At 46.5% G+C, this 16,086-nt stretch overlaps 2 protein-coding genes across 4 annotated transcripts; both read left to right on the top strand.

Moving 5' to 3' along the window:
• LOC132460811 (LIM domain kinase 1-like) lies at positions 1-11,428 on the top strand. Its single transcript, XM_060055690.1, has 15 exons — positions 1-531; positions 3,581-3,719; positions 4,384-4,493; positions 4,606-4,782; positions 5,500-5,605; positions 5,798-6,123; positions 6,242-6,428; positions 7,461-7,547; positions 7,683-7,814; positions 7,897-7,956; positions 8,060-8,125; positions 8,280-8,466; positions 8,848-8,903; positions 9,112-9,269; positions 10,093-11,428. Exons 1-15 carry the CDS (start codon positions 488-490, stop codon positions 10,724-10,726), a joined length of 2,469 nt encoding a protein of 822 aa, XP_059911673.1. The 5' UTR covers positions 1-487; the 3' UTR covers positions 10,727-11,428.
• LOC132460882 (septin-4-like) lies at positions 11,244-16,086 on the top strand. Of its 3 annotated transcripts, XM_060055838.1 has the most exons (13): positions 11,244-11,340; positions 11,707-11,744; positions 12,010-12,094; positions 12,170-12,210; positions 12,833-12,929; positions 13,199-13,285; positions 13,607-13,730; positions 14,104-14,238; positions 14,551-14,668; positions 14,830-14,922; positions 15,303-15,399; positions 15,744-15,914; positions 16,007-16,086. In XM_060055838.1, coding segments are annotated over exons 5-13 (912 nt in total). In that variant the 5' UTR covers positions 11,244-11,340; positions 11,707-11,744; positions 12,010-12,094; positions 12,170-12,210; positions 12,833-12,844; the 3' UTR covers positions 16,009-16,086. The 3 variants fall into 3 exon arrangements, with proteins under 3 accessions (XP_059911821.1, XP_059911822.1, XP_059911823.1); XM_060055839.1 differs by lacking the exons at positions 11,244-11,340; positions 11,707-11,744; positions 12,010-12,094 and having other exon boundaries at positions 12,170-12,244; XM_060055840.1 differs by lacking the exons at positions 11,244-11,340; positions 11,707-11,744; positions 12,010-12,094; positions 12,833-12,929.

Here is a 16,086-nt window from a genome sequence, read left to right on the forward strand (position 1 = left end):
CAGAAAGGCCAGTGAGGCGGTCCTCATAGCCTGGGGGTGGGACACAGGCCACTGCACTGCGAATGCATGGTGGAAAGGGAAGTCATCTGCACAGGAAATGGGCGAGCGCGCATGAGCAAAACCGCAAGAAAAACATAACAGCGCCTGCTCATCTAGCCCGGCGCATGACAACACACAGATCTGGGGACATTGTTGGTTCCTGATCGGATTAACTGACTTGGAGTCAACTGAGGGTCTTCTGGTGATCAGGACACGGTCCAGGGGACCTGGAGTGACCTGAGGGTCTTCTGGTGATCAGGACCCGGTCTAGGGGACCTGGAGTGACCTGAGGGTCGGCTGGTGATCAGGACCCGGTCTAGGGGACCTGGAGTGACCTGAGGGTCTTCTGGCGATCAGGACTCGGTCTAGGGGACCTGGAGTGACCTGAGGGTCGGCTGGTGATCAGGACCCGGTCTAGGGGACATGGAGTGACCGCCGAGGGACAGAGATGTCACGACGGGACCAGAGATACCGTAGAGGAGGGACAGGAACGTAAGTTATTTTGCGGGGAAAGTGAAAGTCCTTTAGCACCCCAGGAACATCCTCAGTGGTGTGACTGAATGTTCTAGATCAACTATGGCGTTATAACATCTGTCATTAGTGATGACAGCATTATTCTAGACATCTATCGACAATATCTATTGTATATAAAATGTGCAATTGAAGATACATTCTAGTGAACGACAAAAGCCAATGGGAGGAGACCTAGGGTCAGAGCTTGACCTATGACGTGGGGGATTCTTACCTCATTTCCAACATCAGATTCTATTGTTTCTGGGAAAGGACCAGACACGGAACACAGAGGATCAGGGGGGAAACGTTTCAGTTTGAGTGCGTTAGCGTGTCCATATGTTTCCCCGGCATTACAGATGTGGATTATAGATAGTACACACACATCCTCTGCCAGAGGCACAGAAACAATAGGCCAGCACAGACATAAAGCTACAGTCCAGCTGTCTCACACAGTTTGCACCAGGTTATTTTCAGTATCTTAATAGTATATCTTTTTCCTATTCATTGGCAGAAGAGTTCTTTGTTTAAGGCAGGCTTCCTCTGAACATGCTGCTGCTCCTCAGAAGCAGCATGTTCCTGAACATGTAGGCAAGGCAAGGCAACTTCATTTACATAGCACTTTTCATACACAAGGCAGACTCAAAGTGCTTCACATGTAAACATTGTCATACAATAAAAGAAAATAATAGATAAGTAAAAGAAAACATATGCAAAGAAATGAGTAAAATAGAAAGTTAAAAAGGCATTTTAGCAATAAAATAGAAAATAAAGGCAAGGTTAAAAGAGCTTTTTAGAAAGTGCAATGTATTTAAGATTTAGCAGAAAGCTAAAGAAAACATAAAAGTCTTCACTCTTGTTTTAAAGGTTCTCAGAGTTGGGGCAAGTCTTAAATCCTCAGGGAGTTTATTCCAGCTATTTGTTGCATTGTAACTAAATCCTGCTTTCCCATGTTTCGTGTTTACCCTGATGATAATTAACAGATTGGTCTCAGAAGATCTTAGTGGTCTAGAAGGCTTATGTAGTGGAAGCATATCAGTTAAATATTTTGGGCCCAAACCATGTCGGGATTTATAGGTTAGCAAAATGTTTTTAAAATCAATTCACATTCACATTTTTTGGTCTTTGTTAGAACTCTAGCAGCAGCATTCTGAACAAGCTGAAGCGTTCTTAGAGTTTGTTTTGGGAGACCTGTAAGGAGACCATTGCAGTAATCAAGCCTACGAGTGATAAAGGCATGTACAAGTTTTTGTAAGTCTTCGGTGGACATGAGCCCTCTAAGTCTTGCTACATTTTTGAGGTGATAATATGTTGATTTTGTAACTGATTTGATGTGACTGTTGAAATGTAAATCTGAATCCATGATAACCCCTAGATTTCTGGCTTTGATTGAGGTTTTGAGAGTGAAGGTGTTACTTTAAGCCTTTCTGTTTTAGAACCAAATACAATTATCTCTGTTTTGTCCTCATTTAGTTGAAGGAAATTTCGGCACATCCAGTCTCTCACTTGCTCAATGCACTGGCACAGCAGATCTATGGGCCAATAGTCATTTGGTGATAGCAATACATAGATTTGCGTGTCATCAGCATAGCAATGATGGTCAATATTGTTATTTTGAATGATTTGCCCTAGTGGGAGCATGTAGATGTTGAATAAAGAGGGTCCTAAGATCGAACCTTGTGTGATCGAACCTTGTGTCACGTTGGTTGATTCTGATACAAAGTCGTCAATGGAAACAAAGTAGTTCCTATTTTGTAGGTAGGACCTGAACCAATTTAAGACTGTGCCTGAAAGCCCCGCCCAGTTTTCTAATCTGTCCAAAAGTATTGTATGGTCTACAGTGTTGAATGCAGCATTGAGGTCTAGTAGCATTAGTATTGAGGTTTTGCCAGAGTCTGTGTTAAGACGGATGTCGTTTACAACTTTAATAAAGGCGGTCTCAGTGCTGTGCAGGGGTCGAAATCCTGATTGGAAGGTGTCATAGCAACCAGTTGATGCCAGGAAGTGATTAAGTTGCTGGAGTACAACTTTCTCAATGATTTTACTTATGAAGGGTAGGTTTGATATTGGTCTGTAGGCTATGTTAGCCATGTAGGCTTGGCTAACATAGCCTCCAAGTTAGCTTCCATGTTAGCCTATGCAAATATAATCTGGCAGGTGCAATGGACATGTATTATACTATGGTACACACACTATACAAACCACAAGGGATTATTCCAAAGAGGTCCATGATGAGGGGGAATGCTTGTGATTCCTTATAAAACCTATTTACAGAACGTATCACATACTACTTCCTTTGGTCCATAAAACTAAAGTGTCCTTGAAGACTATCTTTGATGATCTGTCAATAGTCTTAAATTGTACAGGTTTATACACTACAAGCCCATGAATCAGTTTCATAAACAATGTCAGACAAAACTTAATGTTTGAATAGAATTTCCTGTCATCTCAGGAAAAGGCGCAGGGAAAAGTCTCTCCAGGGCATTCCCTCCCTCTTGGGAAAACCTTGAAGCTGTCTCTCCAGGACATTCCCTCCCTCTTGGGAAAACCTTGAAGCTGTCTCTCCAGGACATTCCCTCCCTCTTGGGAAACCCTTGAAGCTGTCTCTCCAGGAGGTTCCCTTCCTCTTGGGAAAACCTTGGAGCTGTCTCTCAAGGAGGTTCCCTCCCTCTTGGGAAAACCTTGGAGCTGTCTGTCCAGGAAGTGCTCTCCCTCCTTGTGCCGGGGATCAGCTGGTTAGGAAGCAGGGTTAGACAGTCCGGCTAGGATTCAACTAAAGCCAATCTCTGGCCAGGTGTCGTTAAAGGTTTCATACATCTCTAACAGATTTAATGGGACACCAATCAAGCAATCTGAAACACGGAAACTTCAGCTGCGTCTCCATCTGGAGGACTCATGAAGGTCTTCTGAATGTTTTATTTCCTTGTTGAGCTCCCATTGTTCCTACTGTTGTTTTGTGTTGTGCGTGCAGGTGCTCTGACTATGGCTGTATTCTTTCTCATTGTTCCTACTGTTGTTTTGCGTTGTGCAGGTGCTCTCAGTGTGGCTGTGTTCTTCTTCACTGGTTCTATGAGAGAGAGCAGCAGCTCTTCTGTAAGAAGCACTACTGGGCCCGTTTTGGGGAGCAGTGCCACGGCTGCAAAGAGACCTTCACCACAGGCCTCGTCATGGTAACCATATTTAAGTCTGCACACGGCCAACGCCTCATACCATTTTAGATCTACCTGTTTTATTTTTTCACCACAAATCCAAACCAACAGGGTAGGAGAGATATCATGCATACTATATCACAGATAATTACACTATCTATCCTCAGTTCTGAAGTAACTTTATGTATATGAAGAGGAGCATCAAATATGCCAACTGACACTTGCTGATACACTTTCTCTTCTGGTTTATTCTGTTTTGACTCAATGTGCATTGCAACAAACCTAACCACACCAGTGGTATTACTGGTTTCCTCCTGGCCCCAAAAAGCATCCAGACAGTTATAAAAAACTGGGCTTTACCTTTTGCTTCATTCCCCTTGTTTTGCTCTGAAACTATCCCTTCACTGTCTTTTGATTTCATGCACCCTTTCTTATCAAAAGGTCCAGTGTTGAAGCCAAAGATAACTCTTACCTTTCACAGCCAGTTAGTCTTTTTGAAAACTCTGATCTTTAAGTATCAAGGTCTTTTCAGTCTTTTTGAAGACTCTGATCTAAGTATCTAGGTCTTTTCAGTCTTTTGGAAGACTCTGATCTAAGTATCTAGGTCTTTTCAGTCTTTTGGAAGACTCTGATCTAAGTATCTAGGTCTTTTCCTGGTCTTACTTTGTGGCTGGTCCTGTGTCAGGTGGCCGGGGAGCAGAGGTTCCACCCAGAGTGCTTTACGTGTGGGAGCTGTGGAGCGCTCATTGGAGATGGAGACTCATTCACGCTAGTGGAACACTCCCAACTCTACTGGTAAAGACCTCTTTGGACAGCAGCTGTCTGTTAATGATTTGTATTCCCTGTTTCCCATTTGTATTCCCTGTCCCTTTCCTGTTTATTATTATTTCTTTGTTATCTACCATAGCGGCAGGTGTTTCACGCGGGGGGTGGTGTCCTCCGGGACGAGCTCCCCCTCGGCGCCGACCAGGCCCCCCCACATGGTGGCGCTGGTGTCCCTTCCCCCGCACCCCGAGGGCAGGAGGGGACTGACCCTGGCCCCCACGCTCAGCCAGGACCAGGGGCCTCTCTTCACCGTAGCAGAGTGAGTTCTCTGCCTCCTTAAAGGAACAGCTCACCCCTTTAGAACATACGATAGGGTGACACAGCACTTAGCGATAAAAATCTATCTTTCTTCTAAACCAAGTTTTAAGTGCAGTCGACTGTTCTTCTTTTAGTGAAAATAAACTTCCTGTTCCTCCAAGACTGTTTCGAAAAGCAGAATCAACAGACAGTTCTACATCAGCAGCAGCCGTCGATTTTGTTGTTTAAATAACTCTCCTGTGCTCCTCCGCCCTGTCACTGTATTTATCCAGCCTCATATTAGATCGATTAGAACGGTTGTGATCGGTCTATCTCGTTCTGGGCAGAAATCTTTTTGGATGGAAAGGGAGCCGGACGAAAAAACAGGAGCTGGAGAGATTTGTCTGGTTCCCCGGCTACCGTTGGGGAAGTTTGACAGTTTTTAAAGAATGTAGTTTCACTTTCCAGTTCAATCTCCGTATTGACGTTTTGTTGACAATGAGGGCCCCCAGTGACACGTTTTTGCTATTGGTTAGCGGGATAAAAAGCAATTTAACTACAAACTGTTCCGAAACGCCAGTCCCCTTAGCAGAGGCTCCACCCCTGAGCCTTCTGTTGCCATGTCACTGTCTCGATTTGCACCCCCCCCCCCCCCCCCCCCAACCCCACCCAACATGGCAAAGCCTCCAGATGATAAAAACCTCAAATAACATCCAGCTGTTCCCACCTCTGTGTCCAGACTGGACCCATCCCTGCTCAGCCCTGACCTCCTGGCCTCCGTGCACGTTGGGGACCATGTCTTAGAGCTCAACGGGGTTCCAGTATGCAGCCTTTCCCTGGATGAGGTATGTGTTTAATAAATCAATGCAATAACAAACTAATATACATTTATTTGGATCTTCAATAGCGGCTTCGATGGTGAAAACTCTCACAGTACTCAATAAAATCATCCAAATAACAGATCATACATAGGACAACCTTGTCCTTCTGTTGTCATGAAGTCCTACTTCACCAGACCAATGTATCTGTATCTCTAGATGAAGTGTGTGGTCAGTGACCCCACCCGGCCTCTCCAGCTCACCGTAGAGCACTGCCCAGGGGAGCCCCAACCAGGGGAGCACCACCTAGGGGAGCCCCCGGTCCCCGCAGGCTGCCAGGGGCCCGCCCAGGCCTGCTCCTGCGACCAGCTCAACAGGGTTCGCCTACTATCCAGTCTGGAGGAGGAGCCAAGTTTGGGGGAGGAGCTACACCCACAAAGTCTTGAGGAGGAGGGGACTTGTCTGGGGACGGAACTAGGCCCTAACCCAATCAGCACAAGGCTGTCCCCACCTCAACCCCATGGGATGCGTTCCAGACACATTCTGTACGAATTGGGATACCTTTCATGCCATAATTACGGCATTCGCAACACGTGAACAAAACCAGTTGCTGTTTGCACGGTATGGATTCACCCCCAGTCAATTGTTGGTTTTACTCGGCAGACGGAGCAGTAGCATCGACAAGTGTCCCTCCTCCAGCGGCTCGTACCTGTTGTTCCAGAGGAGGGAGATGCTTCGCTCCGAGTCCCTCCGCGCGGACCCTGTGGACCGAGCTCACCGCATCTTCAGGCCGTCGGACCTCCTACACGGAGAGGTGCTCGGCAAAGGCTGCTTTGGCCAAGCTGTCAAGGTGAACTGGACTGTACGGCTATGGGTTTGCTTTGTTGGGTAGTACATCAGCATGGGTACAGAAACGACTGGCCCTCATTGTAGGCACTCCGAGTTGGTGTAGGAGTGGAGAAACATAAGGTTTTAAAATCAGTTGAGGTACCGCCGACAGCACTTCAATGAAAGCCAAGTGCATTAGAATGACTCTATCATGAGTCATCAATGCTTTTAAAGGCCGGTTTATAGTCCTCCGTAAAGTGATGTATGTTGACACGGAGAGCCCTCTCCGTAGCCGTAGTCGGAGAACCTCTTCATAGCTTACGTGCGCATCCAAAAAAAATTAACTATCCGTCGACGCAACGGAGACGGTAAGGGATGTGATTGGTCCTCTAACAAAATAGTTTCCGGAATCACCTCTCTGGTTTGACTTCGCATCTTGTTTACTTTTTACCTTGTTTACTTTGCACATTAAGGACCAATAAAACACCAAATAGGATTTGTAAAGCTTTGGAAGTTTATTTACAAAGCTATTTATATAGTTTGTAGTCAACATATAAGAACGATCGGTCGGCGAATTGCATTGCGTATCTAACATCCCGACGGAGAACGTCAAATGCTCGAGGGGTCTCCGTAGTTACGGAGACCGGATACGGATCACAGATACGGAGTAGTATTCTTTGGCTTTTACACTTTTACACAAGATGTGTAGGTTTACACATAGGTCAGTAGTACTGACCTATTAATGCTCAGAACGATACCTACCATACCATTATTTCTCACAGTAAAAAATCTTTGTCTTTATAGACTTGTGCTCTCTTCAAAAAGCACATATTCTAAAATAAATGATATATAATGGATCTTCTAACACACCTTAAAGTACCACTTCCATCTTAACTAATAATGTAGGACACAAATCTGCTTGCAAATCATTCTTTTTTGATCCATTATTATATAGTATAGCGTAAGGTATATAGCACACACTTATTGTGCAGCATCTTATCCTAGTTTTTTTGCATACGGAAAATGGGTTAACCTAACAATTGTTGTTGTCTAGGTGACTCACCGGGAGACTGGGGAGGTCATGGTGATGAAGGAACTGATTCGGTTTGACGAAGACACGCAGAAGACCTTTTTAAAAGAGGTACACTGGACATTAGATGGTCCAAGGTTTCCCGACTCTAGTTTTTCCTTAATTCTTTGTTAAGTTACTCACTCCTTTTGTCCCGTTGACTCGTTTGCTGAGAAAGCCCTTGCGACACTGCCCTGTCTTTGATAGGTGAAGGTGATGCGCTGTCTGGATCACCCCAACGTCCTCAGGTTCATCGGACTGTTCTACAAAGACAAACGACTTAACTTCGTCTCGGAATACATCCAGGGGGGGACACTCAGGGAGACCATTGAGAAAATGGTACGATTTCCACTCATCATGTGAAATGTTCTCTATCCCAAGTGTCCCAATATGTCCTAAGAAACTGTCTCTTCTTGTCTAGGATGACCACTTTCCATGGAGTGCCAGAGTGAGTTTTGCTAAAGATATAGCTGCTGGAATGGTAAGGCTATTTCTTTAGTGAAACCCAGAGACAAGCATTATTAATACATACAGAATAAGAGTTTGGTGTATTTTTATTCAAACAAAACATGTCTCCTTTCCAGGCCTATCTGCATTCTATGAATGTAATCCATCGAGACTTGAACTCTCACAACTGCCTAGTCAGAGAGGTTAGTTTTTTGATATTTATCAGCCTAAGGCACTCTAATTCATTCACACGCACACACACAAATTATACAGTACAGAATGGTCAATGCTTGTTTTGGTATATTTTCTCTGGTTACATAAGGTTCCATATTGACCCTTGACACCTCCATATTGCAGAACCAGAGATTGGTGGTGGCGGACTTTGGGCTGGCCAGACTGGTGGTGGGAGACAGGAGTCAGGGCAGAGAGCCCCCTGCTGGCAGCGGCCCCGGGGAAGGACTGACGGCGCTCCGCAGGCCTGACCGCAGGAAGCGCTACACTGTGGTGGGAAACCCCTACTGGATGGCCCCCGAGATGATCCGTGGTGAGGTTACAGGAACATAGGTCCACAGGAAGGTTAACAAGCCAAACAGCCTACACTAATGGCCAGTGGGAGTAGTAACTGAATCAGAACTTACATAGGCCTATATTGTGGATCTAGCTGGGACACATGGATAAGTTAAAGCTAAATTACCATACTCTGGATTAACAGAGGATAAATAGAAATACCAGCATCCATTCCAACCAATTGAAAAGGTGCATTTATGAACTATATAAGGCAGTCTATATATAGATGTCTATAGTCTAATACTAAATGTAGGACAAGGTCAGTTAAGTCAGAAGTTTGATGTGTGTCCCCTTCCCTAAAGGGCTTTAGCATTTTATTTTATTGACAACGTTGTCTCTGTGTCTTTGTGTCTACAAGGGAAGAGTTACGATGAACGAGTCGACATTTTCTCCTTTGGCATCATTGTGTGTGAGGTAAGATATTCCGGTCAGCATCTTATTTGCAAAAACTGTATGTAATGTAAATGTAATATGTGAAAACATGAAGATATATTCACTCCTTAGAGTTTTATGATTTAATCTGGTTACATTAGCTTACATTTAGCGGATGTGTGGAAGGGATTTCAGTGAACACCCATGTCACGTTTAGTGTCTGACAGTATTCTTGTGCTTTGCCCCCAAGATCATAGGAAGGGTGAGCGCCGACCCTGACTTCCTGCCCAGGAACCGGGACTTTGGTCTGAATGTGTTTGGCTTCCTGGAGCAGTACCACCCCTCAGACTGCCCCCCCGCCTTCCTCCCCCTGGCTGCCCTCTGCTGTGACCTGGAGGCCGACACCCGGTAACCAATCAAAGTCCGCTCTCTTTGGTCACCGTGGTCACTGTTCATGTGGTAGGACATGGTGGAGGTAGCAGCCTAGTTAGGATTCTCAGCACACAGTTACTGCATCCATAGTGATAAACTACAGTCATAAATGTATAATTATCACTATTGTTTACATGTATCGATCATCCTTAGTAGTACACGACAATCATAAACATATAATTATCGCTACCGTTTACATGTATTGATTATAGCAATCTGCGCTAATAGCCAGTGTTTACTTGCACTGGGGTACAGGAATATCGGTTGCTTTTGATAACATGACACTTATTCTAATTGAAAGGATATCGCCACACTATTTAACATTAAAAAGTGTGTGAGGCCATTATTAATGAATTCTCTGATTATCCCGGACAACGGTGGGGGGGGCGGAGCTGGTCTCACTGGGCGGTACGCGGGGCGGCCCACGGGGAGGGGGAAGCTGTTCTACACCGAAAGTGTAACGTCACAGTGTGCTTGCCTTAAATCCCTGAAACATGTGTCATGAATAAACAAAAGAATCATATGAAAGACCAAACACTAAACCAAAAGGGAAGCAACATCATACCATGGCTGGCCACAGATTCATCAATTTGTACATAACACAGCAAGTGCTGAAGTCAAGGAGATAGTTGAGAGGTCAGGTTTTATGACAATTAAAAGTCGACAGATGTGTACCGAAGATCAAGAATAGACCTATGAGGTCTATTCTCTCACGGGTTGTTCCCACCGTTAAAATAATCTTTTTAGGTTTTAAGAATCATAATTACCCCCCCCCCCTCCCCTATATCTCTGTCTCCAGTCCTTCGTTTCCCAGGTTAGAAGAGTGGCTGGACAACCTCCTGATGCACCTTGACATCCGCCTGCCCCTGCTGTCTGAGCTGGAGCAGCACCAGAGAGCCTTCTGGGACCGCCACACGCCCCCCCAGTGCTCCCCGGACCCCCCGCCCTCGCCAGGCCCCCAGGGGACAGGCGCGGCCCCAGGGTCCCCGCCACCCAGGGCCCCAGACCCCCGCCCACCCAGGGCCCCGGACCCCCGCCCACCCAGGGCCCCGGACCCCCGCCCACCCAGGGCCCCCGATCCCCGGGGTTCGGGCGACCCAGACAGCCACAGTCCCGACCCCGGCCCTCCATCACAGACCCCGGCCGGACAAGGACCAGTCCCCCAGGGGGAGGCGAGAGCGGACCCTGGAGACTCTGAAGGAGTTATGAAGGGCCGCGCGCCGAGTCCTCAACACAAGCCTCCAGAGGGAGATTCAAACTTGGACGAGTGGAGCCCATGTGAGAGGAAACCCCATTCAGAGGGTCCTGAGGCCGGGGCCCCGTCCCAGAGCCCACCGCCGGCCCCCAGCCCGGCGGGGGGCCCGAACCGCAGGAGCAGGAGGAGGTGCAGGGTGCTGTGGGACAGAACCACGGAGAGCAGCTCCTTTCTGTGAGGTCGGGCGGAGCTCACTGGACCCTCAATGTGAAATGAAAGACCTATATTTATTTTGTCGCATGGATAGAGAATGAATGAATGGATTTAATAAGCTTGGATTGGAAATCTCAATGGATTTGAATTTTGCTCCCTCCTGTTACTGCTATTTTGGAACCAGAAGGTAGACTTCATATTCAAACCAAAGCCATTTCGGATGGGTTCTAATGCAGAGAATACAAGAAGTAAATAAAACATTTTAAATACGTAAGATAATGTGCATTTTGTACCAGTATGCCTATTAAGTAAAGCTATTTGCAAAACATTTTAAATGTTTTATGATCTTAATTATTATAGGCTTCAAGCAATCATTTGGTCAGAATAAAGATTTATTGATATTCAAGAACCCAATAACCAACCGCGTCGCTATGACAGAGGGCAGCTGCGGTCCTGGATATCCGTTATACCCGAGGTCGTTTCCAGTTGAAGTTGTTAGCTAAATGATTTGATTTAAAAGATAACGACTTTTTTGGAAGATGATTTCATTTAAAGGAACACAGATTGTTTGGTAGATGCAGCAGTCGGTCGGGTTAGCTATCATGAAGAAGTCGAAATATAGGCTTATCGACGGACAAGGTAAACCTAGGCAACGCCAGATTTCTTAATCTTGTTTCGCAAATTTGTTCTGTTTAATTAAATTTATTAAAACCTTCAGAAAACATAACTTAGGCTTACCTGGACTGTAGACGTGTAGACCGAACTACTCATGTGTGGCATTGTATTGGACAGAAGCAGGCTGTAAAGGTTAAGTAAACCCCACATATCGTTTAGTTAAGGGACTCCTTAAGTGTTTTTGTTAATCGGGGGATGATCGGTAAAGTTTTCTGCCGGTGTGAAGTGAGCCCAGCCTTCCCTTAGCTCGTCATATCTCTCCTGGGGAGTCACTCACTTACCTTTAGATGAAGATGATTATGTAATGCTTTCCATTTTGAATCCCTGCAGCTGTGGCTACGCAGACTGACGAGGTGCAAGGTTAGCCTGTATATTGATCATATATCAATCATCCAGAATATTTGCCGTTTCCCAGTTCAGCGTTAATGTGACAAACGATAGCCTCCGTCTTTTCTCATTTCTTTTCTTCATGGACCCTCCAACTGGACGTCTGAGCAGGAGGTCAGGTAGGTCCCCTCCTCTGACCATGCAACCACTTAGAACAAGTTCAAGTTAGGTAGAACGAACTGTGAAGAAATTAATTCATACAAACTAAAAATGTAGAGGATACTGAAGTAGTCTCACTGATTTCAGTCGCTCAGTTCACTGTTCCCGTTGTACGAGCTGCCGAGCGCGGATGAGGGAGCAGAGCCTGAGACCGCTCTAGAGGAGCCCCAGGACCCCAAGTACCCCGACCCGGGCCTTCAGGACCCGGGCCTTCAGGACCCGGGCCTTCAGGACCCGGGCCTTCAGAACCCGGGCCTTCAGGACCCGGGCCTTCAGGACGTGGACCCTGTAAGACCCTGCAGAATAGAACCAGGGCTCAGGGGTATGAACCTTCAGCCCTGCTCCTTTACATGATGATACACTCTCTCTCTCTCTCTCTCTCTCTCTCTCTCTCTCTCTCTCTCTCTCTCTCTCTCTCTCTCTCTCTCTCTCTCTCTCTCTCTCTCTCTCTCTCTCTCTCTCTCTCTCTCTCTCTCTCTCTCTCTCTCTCTCTCTAGCTGCTGCGTTTCCATCTAAAAGGTGATGCGAATCTTTAGAAAGTTAGCAAAAAAGTAATTCGAATTAGGTGCGTTTCCATCAAGTGGTTGGAGCGGAATAGGGTGATGATGACGTTACACGTTGATGTCGGCAGGGTTGCTATGGCCGGTCGTTATGCGGTAATCGGAAAGACTGTCAGATCCTGTGTGTTCAAAGTTCGCTAAGTCACAGCTGTTTCGAAAACTGTGTTTCCATCTCCCATTTTGCAAACGCACCTAGTCTCTCTCTCTCTATCTCTCTCTCTCTCTCTCTCTCTCTCTCTCTCTCTCTCTCTCTCTCTCTCTCTCTCTCTCTCTCTCTCTCTCTCTCTCTCTCCAAATAAATTGAAAAGTTTCCCTCAAACCAAGTGCATTCATGGTGGTGTGTGCCGCAGGATACGGGCCGGATGTATGTAGGCCTGGCCGGCCTACCCAGGCAGGTGCACCAGAGCTGTGTGGCCCAGGGCTTTGACCTCACACTGATGGTCGTAGGTGAGAGGACCTAGAAGTAGAACTTAGAGCTTTGTGTTGTGTTGACCCAACATGAGATGTAGAATATAACTTCTTGATGAGGGACAGCAATAAGTCCCTCATACAAACATCATCATATTGTTTACCTCAAATATAATGCCTGGCCTCTTTCGCTCCCTCTCACTCTCCCTCTCGCTCCTCTATTTCTCTTTCTCCCCCTCTCCCTCATCCCTTCCTCTTTCTCTCCCTGAACCTCACACCTCTCTGGATCTCCATTCTCATTGGTCCAGGAGAGTCTGGCATGGGGAAGTCCACCCTGGTGAACTCCTTGTTCCTTGTTGACCTCTATAAGGACAGGCTCCTCCCCAGCGCCTCAGGTACTGGCAGCTGTAGTGCAGCCTCACGTTCCATTCCCTTTGCTGAGGTTCATCCAATGATCAGGTAGAGTCCAACTACTTAAACTGAAAGGGAACACAAAGTACTGCGATCAACGGGAATAGGTGACCAAGGACAGATAAACAGTAGTGGAATCACACACAGTACAAAGCACATCTATGTTGCCCATTTGGATCGTTTAAGGTAGGTCAAGTACATCTGATTAGTAAAGATCTGAGCGGAGGCATCAAACCACGTCTGAGGTATTGGAGTCAATCCTTTTGGGAACAGTAATAATTTATATTTCTACTCTGATATTCCAGAGAACGTCACTCAGACCATGTCCATCACTAGGAAAACAGCGGCCATTGAAGAGAAGGGGATCAGGTTGAGGCTGACGGTGGTGGACACACCAGGTTTTGGTGCAGCCCTAGACAACAGGGAGAGGTGTGCTGCCCTATAAGAACACGTCTGTGTGTGTGTGTGTGTGTGTGTGTATGTGTGTGTGTGTGTGTGTGTGTGTGTGTGTGTGTGTGTGTGTGTGTGTGTTATGCATTTGGTATTCTGAATATTTATCTTACAGTAATACTGCTCATGTCAACTAATCATCATGTTTTGTAAAAAAAAAAAAAAAAGGGCATCCCATTAATGGACAATACCAGTCTGGGTGAAACCTTTCCTCTGCTCTGCTAATATGGGTCCGTTATCAATATAATATATTGCATAATATCAAATGCAGGTTCCCTGTTCTCCTATGCTGTGTGTATGTACTTTCCTGTTCCCTGTGCTTCTATGCTGTGTGTGTTTCCTTGCGGAGCAGTAGGATGCAGGCGTCCGATTACATAAAGGAGCAGTTTGAAGCGTACCGGAGGGACGAGACGGCTCTGTACCGCCGAAACATCCAGGACAACAGAGTGCACTGCTGCCTGTACTTCATCTCTCCCTTTGGCCACGGGTAACACACACACACACACACACACACACACACACACACACACACACACACACACACACACACACACACACACACACACACACACACACACACACACACACACACACACACACACACACGCACAGACGCACACGCACACACACACACTCAACTGGATTTAAACCGTATCAAGCACTTGAAACAATTTAAACGTGAAACAGTATAAGTTGGACCAACTTAAAAAACATTCCATGTGTGTATAAATCTTAAGCAAGCAAAGGATTAATAAATGAATCCCAGAGTGTGAACAACATAGCACATCTCTCTGTCCAGCCTGAAGCCGCTGGACGTAGCGTGCATGAGGTCCCTGCAGGACATGGTCAACCTGGTTCCAGTGGTGGCCAAGGCGGACTCCCTCACGAAGGCAGAGCTCCAGGTCAAGAAGGCCAGGGTGAGCGGGAGGAGGGCTGTTAGCAGGCTAGTGCTTCAGGTCGTAAACATTTGTTTTGCGGTTTGAATTTAAGAAAGAATAGATACAGCAACACCAAAACGCATTCCAATTGCAATCATTTCCCTGCTTCAAAGCCCTGAAAAATAATGTTCTACTTCCAGATTCTGAAAGACATAGAAAGCCACAAGATCAAGATCTTCCAGTTCCTTTGTGAAGAAGAAGACGAGTTTTGGCCGTCTGATCTGGAGCTGCAGGTGAGACGAGCTCCAGAACCGAGTAGTTATAAAGTAACAGGCATCCAGCCACACAGCGCCTTGTGTAACAGGCATCCGGCCACACAGCGCCTTGTGAAGTAACAGGCATCCTGCCACAGAGCGCCTTGTGAAGTAACAGGCATCCTGCCACAGAGCGCCCTGTGAAGTAACAGGCATCCTGCCACACAGCGCCCCGTGAAGTAACAGGCATCCAGCCACCCAGCGCCCCGTGAAGTAACAGGCATCCAGCCACACAGCGCCTTGTGAAGTAACAGGCATCCAGCCACCCAGCGCCTTGTGAAGTAACAGGCATCCAGCCACACAACGCCCTGTGAAGTAACAGGCATCCAGCCACACAACGCCTTGTTCTTCTCTTCCAGAACAGCATCCCATTTGCCGTCATTGGAGGTAACGCAACCATGGAGTCTAACGACAAGTGTTACCTGGCCCGGGTTTACCCCTGGGGCGCGGTGAACGGTACTGAACAAACACACACACGCACACACGCACATATGCATAAACACACGCGTACTCACACACACACACACACACGTATGCACGCACGCACACACATATACACACACATAGAGACATACATACACGCACACACACACACTCCTCTGTGCCACTGATCACAGCCCATGTCAAGTGGGCATCATGTAGCAGGACAAAAATATGGCCCATATAGGACACCAACATCACCTCTTTGTGGAGTGAATTTGGCATCAAGCATCAGAATAATATAGACTGAGAAACACAAACCTGACTCTCTGTTCCCCCGCTCCTCGCTAGCCTGTTCTGTGTGCTTGTGTGGTTTTAAGTGGAGAGTCCGGCCAACAGCGACTTCTCTCTGCTGAGACGGATGTTAGTGACCAATCACATGCAGGCCATGAAGGACTTCACTCACCACACGCTCTATGAAAACTACCGGGTCAAAGTTCACCAGAGGAGCCACAAGCCCACACGGAGACCTATTGCAAACAAAGACCAATGTAATACATACACCTATATTATACATTACGTATAATCATGTTGTATATTATACTGAATCTGAAACTCACCGTATGTTTGTATCCTTTGGCAGAATTGAGAGGCTGCTCCAGATGATCCATGAACCATCACCAAGCATCTACAGAACAATAATAAATCACTATTTTATTGTTA

This window comes from Gadus macrocephalus, chromosome 7 (assembly GCF_031168955.1).
Source record: "Gadus macrocephalus chromosome 7, ASM3116895v1".
Classification (NCBI taxonomy): Eukaryota; Metazoa; Chordata; class Actinopteri; order Gadiformes; family Gadidae; genus Gadus; species Gadus macrocephalus.

Excerpts from the sequence above, each read along its gene's own strand:
- LOC132460811 (XM_060055690.1), top strand. The coding sequence starts at position 488 with ATGTCACGACGGGACCAGAGATACCGTAGAGGAGGGACAGGAAC. Across the intron at positions 4,783-5,499 it reads CCTCTCTTCACCGTAGCAGA|ACTGGACCCATCCCTGCTCA; the intron begins GTGAGTTCTCTG and ends CTCTGTGTCCAG. Across the intron at positions 7,548-7,682 it reads AGAAGACCTTTTTAAAAGAG|GTGAAGGTGATGCGCTGTCT; the intron begins GTACACTGGACA and ends TGTCTTTGATAG.
- LOC132460882 (XM_060055838.1), top strand. The coding sequence starts at position 12,845 with ATGTATGTAGGCCTGGCCGGCCTACCCAGGCAGGTGCACCAGAGCTGT. Across the intron at positions 13,286-13,606 it reads GCTCCTCCCCAGCGCCTCAG|AGAACGTCACTCAGACCATG; the intron begins GTACTGGCAGCT and ends CTGATATTCCAG. Across the intron at positions 15,400-15,743 it reads CCCCTGGGGCGCGGTGAACG|TGGAGAGTCCGGCCAACAGC; the intron begins GTACTGAACAAA and ends TGTGGTTTTAAG.